Source organism: Alosa alosa, chromosome 17 (genome assembly GCF_017589495.1).
Source record: "Alosa alosa isolate M-15738 ecotype Scorff River chromosome 17, AALO_Geno_1.1, whole genome shotgun sequence".
NCBI lineage: Eukaryota > Metazoa > Chordata > Actinopteri > Clupeiformes > Clupeidae > Alosa > Alosa alosa.
Window position 1 is genome coordinate 10,983,086 of NC_063205.1, and position 13,308 is coordinate 10,996,393.

Consider the following 13,308-nt stretch of genomic DNA (forward strand, 5'->3'; position numbering starts at 1 on the left):
AAGCTACTCAGCCTCCTCCTTGCACTTTGAAGACACTCTTATGCTACTATACTGTCCAGTAATTTCCGGTGTTTATAGTCAATTAAACATGAGTTGTTATTAAGACTGGGACAAATAGGGAAATTTGATGTCCATGAAGATAGAGAGACAGACAGAAAGAGAGTGTGTGTGTGCCTGTGTGTGTGTGTTTTGGGCTATCCACTGGCCCAGATGGCAGGTCAGTAGTGAGGCTACCATAACGAGGACGTAAGGAGCACAGCTGTACGCTCCCGGCCTATCACACTCTCCCTGATTAAAGTGCACTCACGGCCCAGAAATCTCCACCGTTGGGGCTGTCAGGGAGATGATAGCACCCAGCATCCGTCACAAACACACATTATTTTACCACGGGGAGGCTGGAGACCCAGTTTACTCAAGCATGTGAGGGGGGAAAAAACATCGTTGTGTGGGCAAAATCTAATTCAGTGGACCATAATAGGTCAAAATGTCTCCCTTGACTCCACTGCTTATTTCTTTTGAATCCAAGAACTTGGCAAACTTGACTCTGTACCGTCTAAATTCCCTGATTCTGGAAAAGGTCATCTTTGGAGTCTATTCATATAGGCTTACATGTACTATTGCAACTGTGTTAGAGACATATAATTGTAGCCATAAATTAATGCATTTATATGAAGCCACTAACATTATGCATAGGCTTATATTCCGAACAAGATGTGAAAAGGTAACTGGAGCTGGAACCTTAGATATATGGAATGCTAGCCTGAATACCAAACTATGGATTAATTACAGACTATTAATCCTGCTGATGCTGCAAGATCCTTCAATGATGCTAGTACAATAGGGCAATTTTTAATCGCTAGTGGTTGTGTGTGGGTTGGTATGGGGAAAAAATAGCATCACAGCCCACAACATTCACTGTATTTCACAGATGTAAACGAAAATTCGTATTGTTTGCTCTTTGGACAATGTTTTGTATTGTGTTTGGACACAGCTGTTACTTGCGACGTCGTTTGGATATGCACTCTTCTCTTACCTTTGCGAATGAGATCCTCGATATCCTGGTTGAATCCCAGACGGTGGCATTTGCTCCAAAGCCCCATGTTGGTGGAATTGTACTGCCTGCTGCATTCGTCCGCGGCACTCATCGCGAACAGCTGCCGACGGTTCCGAGCCAGCAGCAGCTTTTCCTCCCAGCGGTCCAAACTGGAGCGACTTGCGCGCAAAGGGAGGCTAATACTGGGGATGTAAATAAAGCCCGGGTCCTTCCGACGGCTCGAGAAACTTCGGCACCGTTCCTGGTACCTGCGAGCGTCCGTCTCGTACCAGTGGTCGGAGCAGATAGCCACGGCCAGCATTCCGAGGGCGCACAGAGAGAGGGAAAGACCGGCATAGAGCAGCAACTTCCCGGCAGCCATACTAGCGTCCTCTCAGAGCCGCATCAGCACCTCGACAGCGTGGACAGCTCCTCGGCGTGCACCCGCATCCAAAAGCTCAGCTTACATCACCTCTCAGGCACAACACTGAAACCATCCTAAGTGCAGAAAACGTGCGAAATGAATTGAGCCAGGCTCTCAGGCATACATTTTCTTTTGACACAGCGGTTGAGTTGTTGTTTACTGTGTCGTGTAGACTAACCGAACAGTCCTGTTAACAGCAAAACGAAAGAAAATATGCTTATCTCTTTCCCTTCTCAACGTCCATCCGTTCTAGAGCCGACCTTCTGAATGAAACAACACAAGAGCAGTCACTGCCTAAGAGACTGTTGGAATACTGGGAGTCTTTTTAGCGTCGGACCTTTCAGAAAGAGAGAAATAGAGAGAGAGAGAGAGAGAAACATCAAACCAGTGGACTACCTTTCAGTCCATCCATAATCTGTCCGAAACGTGTAGCCTGACAAATATTATCAAAAAACACAGGCGTTATGAAGGGAATGCTGCTTTGACAAAACCGCTGACGAAACAGTGCCCTTGCTTGACAGCGGTTGCTCTCTGATTCTGTCCAAATAAACAGGTCATGTTTTGTTGTCGGTATAAGCCCACCCCACCCCTTTTTTTTCTTCCCCAAGACAGTCCAGAGGTCTGCGCGCTCTCCATGCAGTATCAATTTGATATGGTCTCACACTAAACATTTGTATGCCAGAACATACTTGCATAAATCAAACGTCCCTACGGTGCAAGTTTATATCGCGCAGCCTGATATGAGATGACTCTGACCACATGTAATTTTCCCGTGCAATCAAAATATTCCACGGTGTCATGTCAGCTGCATACACTGGTTAACTGAACTGAATCATTTGCCCCAATGTTTTTATGAAGGATAATCACCATGTCACGCTACCTCACGGTCGCGTCTGGACAATTCTTTCACAGTATCCTATCAATTTCGATCCAGATGCTTTGACAGCAAATTGCTCGAATTGCCCAAGGCCCACTACATAATAGCCTACTGAGAAACAAATAAGAGTATGCATACGCTACTCACCGTTCCGAAGCAGAGGATTTTCTATGGCTGTTTTTATACAAAAGCCACGGTAACAATTCTGTTTTTCGTTCCTTTATTGAGGAACAGACCTATTCATTTAGCGTTTAATATGCGAGACTTAGCTATACTCGCACTCATTAGACTGCAGGTTCTATACATTAATATCATAAGATATTCTGCGTGCTAATAACGATGGTCTTGTAGAGCTCCTTCTCAAAATAAAGCAATGATAAGCCGCATATTACACCTGGAAAGCCATACTTCAGAGGTCCCTTTCGTTTCGAGGCAATACAGCGGTGATGTCATGCTGTCAACGTGAGATTCATGGTTTATTAAGGCACCTTCTTAAAGCAACAGTGTAACACGGTGCTTTCAAGCAGAGGGTGACGTGTTCTGTCTCAGTGTTTCTACTTTTCTCTTTCTCACAAGACACACACACACACACACACACACTCACACACACACACACACACACACAAAGCAACAGTGTAACACAGTGCTTTCAAGCAGAGGTTGACATGTTCTGTCTCAGTGTTTCTACTTTTCTCTTTCCCACAAGACACACACACACACACACACACACACACACACACACACACACACACACACACATGGGCCTGTCTAAACTTTCCACACACTCACATGTTGAAAAAGATCAAGCTTCCAGCAGCTGTGAAGTGTAAATTTAGCTCAGTCTATCATCTGGCTCCACACATCGAAAAGGAGCACAAGTTTTCTATTTGTTTTTTTTTTTACTCTATTGATTGCATTGCTAACAACGAGCTGAATTGAGAGCCAAAAAAATGGCATCATTATATTGCTACGGCCTGTCTAAACTTTCCTATATTCATAAATTCCGTCTACATTCTTATCCCCATGTTATTGAGCAAAGGTAAGGCATGATGTGAGCATCATTTTCCATGATTAGATAATCATTGAAAAATAATATAATATTCAGGAGGGCTGATGTTATAGACCTTGTGCAAAACCTCTAAGTTTCATGCTGATCACTCTCAAGGGAGCCCTGACTGTAGACTATCACGTACCACAGCACACCTCAGTGCACAACGTGCATTGTCCCTAATACATTAGCTTTGAGTTGCCTCTCCAGGTAATATGATTTGGGGAGGTACCTTCGCAAAATTCTGGCCCTCTAGAAATGCTTTGTCAGAGTCATAACCCGATAAAAGTAACAGGTCACATCTATTTCTTTGTATAAAAAACAGCAGGCTTTCACTTATTTATGACATCAGTATCTTTCAAATATGTGTTTGTATTTATAACATACATGTACATTCAAGCAAAGGGGACATTTCTGTGCAGTTTAAGAGCTATTTTTATAGCTAATTCAGAGATTCATTCTTATTCAACTCGGCAATCTGCAGATCTTCACCCTAAACTCCTCACTAGCAGAGGACAATTTCCAGGTATATGCTTGATTGAGGTTGAATTAGATAACTGGAGTTTTGGCATGCAAGGTGCAAATTCAAATGCATTTCAAACAGAACAACAACTTATTTTGAACTCTGAAAGGGCAAATGGCAGTGTGTATGCTGTGCTGATGCTAAGTGGAGAAGAAGGGAAGAACATGTTCAACTGTTCCCTGCAGATGAGTGGGTTGTCAATTCTAACAATCCCGCATAATAATCCCCAACACAATAATACTGCACTATATAGCTGTCACTATTCTAGAAAAGAATTCACGTATGAATGCTTGTAAAATTGGCTTTAAATTAAAACTGTCATATAAAGATCTTGAAAAGTGCTCTTAAGACAAGAGACAGAATTTGCCTATTAAAGTGACTGAGGAACATTTGACCTTTTTTATTCCTCTCAGATGTGCCCACTACCCACGCCTCTAGAAGTGATGATCATCATCACTTGCTCTCCTGCGACTACCTACACACATGGAATCCCCATAATTGTCCTATTTATGGAACAGAGAAAAGAATAATTGGGCTTCAAATGCTATAGAGTGCATGGATGGGATGTTCTGAACAAATTACTTCCACATCTATTCCCTTCCCCAGGAAATTACTTGTGAGCCGTATCATAAAATTGGCACCCTTTTTTGTGATATCTCTTTGGAAAGAAAAAGTAGGGAGAAATTTACAACCATCTCTTTCCCCCACCCTCATTCAATTAAGTCTTCTTTCTGTTCTGGAGTTGATAGCCTGCACTCCCCTTACCGCTTGGGAGTTCTTCTCCGTGCAGAATTTTGACGACGCTCGGGTAATTTTCTTTCAGACAGAGTGAGTGACAGCCTGACAGCTGAATTTTAATTACAGTTTCAAAGCCTGACTTGGCTTGCAACGTTTTTTTCACCACCACCCTACAATGTAATCTCAAAACACAGTTTGGACACCATAGCAATTTGTTTTACTCTATTTGAGGAAGTGTTATCTTGTACCCCCTCCCCCTCGGTCCCTGGAAAAGTGTTAATGGATACATTCTTTTTGAGGAGAGGAGGAACGTGATCGTAATAGAGATTGCCTAGTGACTTGTCTCTTCCTAAGCCCTCTTCTATGGGCTTGCTCACATGGGCACTGTGGCAAAACAAGACAGCAAAACACAGGTAAATGACTCACAAACACATAATTAAATATCTATTATGATGCTATTATGGAATATCTATTAATATGCTATTATGATGCTATTATGAACTTGCTGAGTGGACACTGCGGCTGAAATATTTTGAGTCCTGTGAGTGAATTTAGACATCTTGTTATTAAAACATGCAAGTAAAGATCAATAGGTCTATGAGTGGGCCTACACATTAAGAATGGGCTTAATATCAATTGTTTGAAAAACACTTATAGCCTAACATTAAAGTCCATTAAAGTTGTACAGCTAAGGCAGAGGAAAGCCCTACAAATAGCTCAGGACCCTTCACATCCAATACATCACACTTTTGAAAGACTCCCTTCAGGAATGAGATAGCTACAGAGTACCTACATCAACAAGCAACAATAAATCTTTTATCACATCATCCATTATTTTGCTAAATCAATTACATTTATGAGTTTTTATCATTCATAATCCCTGCCTCCACTGAACACAATGGACAACTAGATGTACCACAGAGCGGTACAAAATATGACCGCCGCCCAGTCCAGCACATGTTTTCCACAAAAATAAGTCACGCTGAAAGGCATATATGATTCTAACTGTCTCACTGAATTGCATTATGCACACTCAATTCTCACTGGTATCTGCTAGACAACAAGTACCAAAACATGATTAGTTCATAGATTTCACATGTAATATACATTTTATACAACCCCACCCCCATCTTGCCTGGTCATAATTCTGAGAAATTCTTGAATTGTGTGCATGTGTGCGTGTACATGTTCATGTTTATGTTTATGTGTGTGTGGGTGTGTGGGTGGGTGTGTGTGCGCCAGGGCTTGAAAACGAAATTATTTTTCAAACGTTCCGTTCCGAACGGTTCAGGTAGGCCTATGTTTAACGTTTTCGTTCTTGCATGCGTTCCGCCACCAACATATCGGTCCTGAACCGGTTCGGAACACAAAATATCGTTCGTTCTTAAAGTTCCGGCAGTGTTTGGCCCAAAAATAATAAATCACAGGCGGCATCCAAAAACATTCAGATGGGCTATCCATCCCATAGCCTGCAGACTTACTGTAGGCCTAACCTATGCCTATAAATAATTTCTTATCAAAAATATTTCTGGATACCTGTTAAACTCCTTACCTGGTTGTAGCCTAAGTTTTATCCATATGGAGATCTTCAAAGGCTTGCGCTATAATTCTAACCCTGTTTATAAACGAACCTGTCTTGCTGACAAGGCCTATCTCAAATTTCCCGTTTAACTCTTCTACATAGAATAGGCTATAATTGTGCTAACATTTCAAATCCCGACTTTAAAACGACAAGGCGTGGACAGGCAAAATAGGCTACAAACAATTTCCAAATCAGTTTCAGTAGCCTACGCTACGAGCTGGCCTAAGATCCGAAGTGGCAGACGGATAGGTTACATTACAACAGCAAGACAAAATATACACATTTGGACCAAAGGTCCATTTATTCGCTTTTTTTTTTCAAACTGCAGAAATCAAATTATTAGGCTGTTATATAGAGAACGAAAAAAAAAAACGTTATTGACCGGTTTTGTGGATTTCAGAATAACGTTTCTGTTCCGGAACAGTTGAAGACCATTTTGTTTTCGTTTCCGTTTCCGCTCCTCGTAAAATTCCGTAAAATTCTGTTCGTTTTCGTTTTTCGTTTTCGTTCCTTGAACCGGTTTGGAACCCTGGTGTGCGCGCATGTGTGTGTTTGCCTGTTTATGTGCCTGTGTGTGTGTGCATGTGCATGCATGCGTATATATGTCTACTGTGTGAGTATGTGTCATACGTACTGTAGGATTACTGTGAATGTGCGTGTGTATCTGTTTATGCACATGTGTGCATATGGAATGGGTTTACATGACCCCTGGAGGCAAACATATGCAAAAAATTGGTCATCCTAGGCCCTACGGTTCTTAAGATATTCACAGAAAACTGTGTCTGCCCTACCCTCCTTTTGGGGGGTCCAGTCCAGCGGAGGGGCTACAGATCAAAACGAAAAGCGATGGTTCCATGCTATCCATGTGGGGTTACATGCCCACCAAGTTTCGTGTACCCCGGTCTTTCAGGAATCCTTGTTGGTGTACGGTCACTAAATGTACACATACATTATTTTATTGTAAGGCCCCCCATGAACGAAAGTCCACGAAACTTGGCATGCATTCGGAGGGTGTCATAATGATCCTACACTTTCAATTTCGTGCAGTTTTGACCATGTCAGCCAGAGATATTGTGATGAAAACACCTAATGTTTTGCTATACATGAAATGAGTGGTTATGGAATGGGTTGACATGGCCCTTTGAGATCAACATACAAAAAAACAATGGTCCTCCTAAACCCTACGGTTCTCGAGATATTCACAGAAAACTGTGTCTGCCCTACCCTCCTTTCGGGGGTCCAGTCCAGCGGGGGGGCTACAGATCAAAACGAAAACAGGAGGTTCCATCCTATCCATGTGGGGTTACATGCCCACCAAGTTTCGTGTACCCCGGTCTTACAGTGTCCCGGGAATCCTTGACGGAAATGCGAGAAAGAAAAAGAAAAAAAAAGAAGAAAAAAATCTGACTAAACCTATATGACCGAGACTTCTGTTCTATTCTATTCTATTCTATCAGTCTGGCTTTTCCCGGGCAGCTGTTTCAGTGACTGGATTGTCATTACCACTGTGTGGCACGAATAGCAATGTGATCTCTGATGCAAATGACAACAGTCAAAACGGCAAGCCTGCATCAATGGATAGACCACCACTGCTTTGGCCTGTGACGTTTTTGCTTTGGAAAACATATTGGCTTTACATTTCTGTGGATTTGTCTCCATCGTCTGGTGTAGACGAGTATTTCAGTTGCCTAAATAGATGACGTTATCACGACTAGTCTATTGTTTAACTTGTCAAAAACACCTATTGCTGTGGCCTGTAGTTGTAATCTTTGTTTTCTGAGGCCTTAGGTTACTTTTACCCCTGCACAAAACTTAACATGCTCTTGACTTTTCAGTTTCATGGATTAGGCTACACAGCTACATAACTTTATGTTAGGCTACCAATGATGTTCTGTAACAATCTTTCACTCAACACGTTCCTGGAAAGTAAGAGTTTCTTGAAGGCCCTATGTTGCATAGTGGTCAGAAAATCAGATATTCTCGGACTGGCTGGCTCTGCTCATTATTTGACCAGAGAATGTCTGGTAGACGGGCTCTGATTTGACCGTCTGAGTACGACTACAACACATTTCCCCACCACACTTCCTTTGGTGTTACCAGGACTTCCTCTGCCATAATGAGCTTATTTGAAATACTGAATTTAAAACTATGTCAAATAATTTATGAAGTTATCACTGCATTCAATTGCTATTGATTGCTATTAATAAACTAACATACCTTGTTGGTGGAAAATAGACCTCATAGCAAGCGGAACCTAAATCGGCTAGGTTCATAACTATCCGGAGAGTTAAAAAAAAGAGAACTCTGTCATGCGAAGGTGAAATAGCCAAGTAGCTTGATAGCTTAATTCTATGTAATTTCTCATCACTTATTGTCAACGTTTTGGTGCACTGTTGTCGGGCCTCCTATTTACACATTATGAAGTATTTTTCGTGATATCTGTTGCATGTTAGCCTACATCACTGAATCAGCGAGCTGTTAATGTTTGAATAAGGTGAGTAATGTGGCGTTAGCTAACGTAATGTTGCTCTGCTTGCGATTTTGTTTAACATAGCTTGCTTGCTTGGTCCTTGTAATTGTCAAGTCATTTTAATGTTTTGCTAACATCCACGTAGGCTACACTGTATCTATATTAAAATTAATAGATAGCCATTCGAAATTAATATGATCCTATTGAAATCCAGTAACGTCGACATGTGTTGGAACGTGTCGGTGGAAATAGGTTAATGTTAACTAACGGTGACCAATGTTATTGAGAACTATGTCTTGGCGCTAATATTTGTAATGTTCGCATGTATACTGTGTGGCTGAATACATGTATTTAAATATGTAAACCTCTGTTACCTGTTATGTACAATTGCAGCTATGGCTGGGCTCTCAAATTATGCTGTGCGCATGGCGCGTCTCAGCGCGCGGATATTTGGGGACGTTGTGCGTCCCACTGATTCCAAGTCCATGAAGGTAGTACAGCTGTTCAAGGAACCACCTATGGCCCAAAAAAAAGAGGTGTATGACTGGTATCCTCAGCACAAAATCTACTATGCCATGACCCAGAAGCTGAGATACATGGGATTGTTCAGGTAAGGCAGTGTTACACAGTTTTGACCACAATCAATTTGTATCATGGCTAGAACATAACAAGTTGGTTGATTTTGTTTTGTTCCCTCAGAGATGAACACGAGGACTTCAAAGAAGAGATGCGGCGGCTCAGGAAGCTACGAGGAAAAGGGAAACCTAAAAAGGGAGAGGGAAAAAGAGCCACAAAGAAGAAATAACACGCATCTTCATTACATCTTGGACACTCTTCCTTGTGCATAACTGAACAATGGCTGAGATTATGCTCCATGGAACGCAGAAGTAATCCTCCCACAAACTACTAGGATGGACCTTTTACTGAGGACAGGTGCATTTTATTCATTGTGTCACATCAATCTTAAATGTGATACCTTAATCCACAAGAGGATTCTACCTAGTAGGAGTTTGTTATTGGTTTTCAAAGTGTGGTATTTCATCTGACCACAGAGATTGTGATCTCTCACAATACTATACATCTCCGCAGTATCTTTCAAGTGTTGTAAATGACTGGTGTTCATAAAAGAACTATGTATATTTTGTTCTCCCTGTTTTTTTATTATCAAAAAGAAAACTTTCCTCTGTGGATACATGTTTTTTAAATGTGTTTTCATTGTTAATGCTACTTACAGAGTGAGGTGAGCTGAGTGAACTATGAGTTCAGTGAACTGTGACAAAACAGACATGGTAACCACCCAAGGAAAGTTGTTTATAGTCTCTAGGTGTTTTCAGTAGTTGTCTTTATGTTTCAAGTATAAGTATACTCTTTTGATCCCGTGAGGGAAATTTGGTCTCTGCATTTATCCCAATCCGTGAATTAGTGAAACACACTCGGCACACAGTGAGGTGAAGCACACACTAATCCCAGCGGCACTCGGGGAGCAGTGAGGGGTTAGGTGCCTTGCTCAAGGGCACTTCAGCCGTGCATACTGGTCAGGGTTCGAACCGGCAACCCTCCGGTTACAAGTCCAAAGCGCTAACCAGTAGGCCACGGCTGCCCCCATTTCGTTTCGTGGCTCATGGAGAATGGAAAACAAGCTCTTAGACTTGTGAGCATTTTATCCAAATATGAGGCATGCCCTCATTTATTATATTGGATTTATGTATCAGAATTCTGAGTGAACCTGTATTCACAATTTAATTACAACATCATTACATTGCATGAAAATGTTCTGTTATCCAAAGTCGTCTTATTATTCTTCTAACCAAAATTCTGCATCTAATTCAGCTTCAACCATTTAACATATAAACTTTGTTCAAACTTTGTAACGTAAATTTTGAAAAGGACACTTGAGCAATGTATTGATTTTTATACTTTTTGAGATAACAAAAAACAAGCTTATTTTTCCTCATAGACCTCTGAAGTTAGCCTACAAAAAGTACCCAAAGCTGCCATCTTAGCCCATATAAGGAGATCCGGGTGTTAATTGAAGCTAACCAGGGATGTAGTGGTAAAATAATCCCGACTTCTTCATCCCCGCGAGAGTTTAACAGGTACGATAATTCAAAATCACCATGTTATTTTCCCATAGGAAAAATCTCAAGATACCAAATCTCCTTATGGCTTTTTTGTAGGTGAACTTCAGAGGTCTATAGAGTACTGAAGTGTGACGTTCCATTTCCATGACGGCAGAATCACTGGATCTAAACAAACTTTCGAAGTGGCTTAAATAGCATTGAATGTAGACATGTGGCATCATTTCTAGCAAATAAATTGTTTTAAATGTATAGCCATTCAAACATGTTTTACGTCTTCTCAAAGACTGGTGGCTGTTAAAAGTGACATTTTTTTGCAAAAAAGTCAAGATACGTCTATGAATTTAAGGATTTAAACCGCATGCTGTGAAGTTACATGCGGGTCTCTTTTATGGAGGAAACCCATGCTAAAATAAACTCTCTGTCTCTCTCCATTCTCTCTCATCTACTAACATCTATCTAAAAAAACAACACTGAATTCTGACATCAACTTTCGAACTTTTTTGACATCAATTTCGAAAGGCCATGGCTTGAAAGTGGTCAGAGATAAAGTCCTACTGTAAATGTGAAAATCATTGCGTATGATCAAAAGTTTATGAAGGGAGTAGGCTAAATTTGCTCATCTAATTTGCATATTATGACGTCACTGGATGGCAACCACCTCAAATTATGCACCTTTCAGTAAATACTGTAATATTGAGATTTTCATTCTTTTTTTGTCATTTCATAACTGCTGTTTGCTTTTTTTGTGACTGGCGCTTATTAAGATTCATTAAACTAGGTGTATCAACATCCATTAAATTATCTGCCTATCAACATGCATTAAACTGTGTCTATCAACAACTTTTAAACTATCTACATTCAATTTTTAAACTATCAACTTTCATTCAACTATGCAACCACCATGTCTATTCTATCAACACCTTATTCCACTGCTTGGTTGAATTTCCCATTGTCCTACGTAATTTAGAACGACCATTAACCGCATGTTATTTGCACACCTATGAAGTAGATCCATTTTTTTGGCCGTATCACAGTTGTATATTAATTCGCCGAACACGCTGTGAAGTTTAAATGAACCGTCACGTTACTTAGGCCTACTTAGTAACCATCTCTGCATTATCTGTTTTAACTATGATATTTTAGCATACTTAAAAAATTTAGCATTTTCATGCACTGGTAATTCCGTGAAATTGCTTTTCTAGTTAGTCATATAGTCCTTTAACATTTAAATGTATGGGATACAGACACAGAGGTAAAGTGCATGAACGACACGGTGGTCTGTTCACAGAAGACAGTTCTCAGTAAAAATTTCAAGTTTTTGCCTGAAATTGCACTGTGCCTATTTACAAGGGCATTGTTCCCACCTCTTTTGGGGTCAACCATCAAGTGCTGGACCTCTATAGAAAGCTGAGAACCTGTAGCTTTCGTAGGAAGCAGTGAAGATGTGTGATGTACTGACAAAGAGCTACAGAGGCTAGAATATAGTTTTTTCTTTCTGCCGGATTACAAGCATCTCTGAACTGACAACATTTCAGCCCTCTAGGTCACTTGATATCCCTTAGAAACACAACTGAGCCCTAGCACCAGGTCTTGTGAAGCTGTGTGCAAAAGTTGATCAATATAAAATGAAAATATGAGTGCTTTAGACTATTATTTGCCAAGGTATGCCCGTGCATTTTGTAAAATGGCTATGGATACTCCCCATACAGTAGGACATTTTGTTATCCAAAATGCATACTGACAATCAAATGCTTACTGCACATGAACCCCTTTGTGTAGAAGCATAATCCTGGTCTCAAATGAAAGGTAATTAGACTATCTCTCCCGTTGTCAAGCGGGCGTTTCCCAAGATTCTGATGCTTTGAACTTTAGTTTTGAAACATCGCTATTTTACCTAGCCTGCTGTCATCCATAGCTAAAAGCCACCTCCGTCATATGCTACAATGTTACTATGTTCTGAACATTTGCATTTTACAGCTCGAATGCAACGTGACGGTTCATTTAAACTTCACAACAAGTTCGGCGAATTAATATACAAGTGTGATACGGCCAAAAAAATGGATCTACTTCATAGGTGTGCAAATAACATACGGTTAATGGTCGTTCTAAATTACGTAGGACAGTGGGAAATTCAACCAAGCAGTGGAATAAGTAAGGGATAATGTATTGTCCGCCGGTAAATATCAGAAAATAAGTCCCGACAGGGAGAACAGAACCCCGCCACGCAGCGCCGGTAATTATATTTTCTGATAATTACCGGCGGACAATACATTATCCCGCTTATAACACGGCTACTTGCCGAAACGAGAAAGAAACCTAACACAATGAATCTTTAAAAATGATTTTGCTACCGTTTCGTGTCTTCCGCTGACAAAATAAATAGTTCGCCACACTATCTGAACTTGACAGTTTCAGGTGTTGCGTGGCAACGTCTTACTAGCTTATTTCCCTTTCAATGAAATTCCATTGCAATAAGCGAACGGAATTCTTGCGGAGGGATATGAAAGACGTTAATCAACCCGTTGCCATTTA

At 40.8% G+C, this 13,308-nt stretch overlaps 2 protein-coding genes across 3 annotated transcripts in view; one reads left to right on the plus strand and one right to left on the minus strand.

The window, feature by feature from the left end:
* tmem178bb (transmembrane protein 178Bb) overlaps nt 1–2,777 on the minus strand; it is a 96,367-nt gene extending 93,590 nt beyond the window's left edge. Inside the window, exons 1-3 of one of the 2 annotated variants that reach the window (XM_048268884.1) lie at nt 2,482–2,777; nt 1,636–1,794; nt 1,034–1,531 (exon numbers count right to left, since the gene is read on the minus strand). In XM_048268884.1, the coding sequence (XP_048124841.1) occupies nt 1,034–1,415 (382 nt within the window). In that variant the 5' untranslated portion in view covers nt 1,416–1,531; nt 1,636–1,794; nt 2,482–2,777. The remainder of the gene's footprint in view (nt 1–1,033; nt 1,532–1,635; nt 1,795–2,481) is intronic. The other variant, XM_048268885.1, reaches the window with a different exon arrangement.
* A 5,740-nt stretch (nt 2,778–8,517) lies between these two features.
* mrps33 (mitochondrial ribosomal protein S33) lies at nt 8,518–9,834 on the plus strand. Its single transcript, XM_048268887.1, has 3 exons — nt 8,518–8,719; nt 9,089–9,305; nt 9,395–9,834. Exons 2-3 carry the CDS (start codon nt 9,091–9,093, stop codon nt 9,498–9,500), a joined length of 321 nt encoding a protein of 106 aa, XP_048124844.1. The 5' UTR covers nt 8,518–8,719; nt 9,089–9,090; the 3' UTR covers nt 9,501–9,834.
* The last annotated feature ends 3,474 nt before the right edge of the window (nt 9,835–13,308 follow it).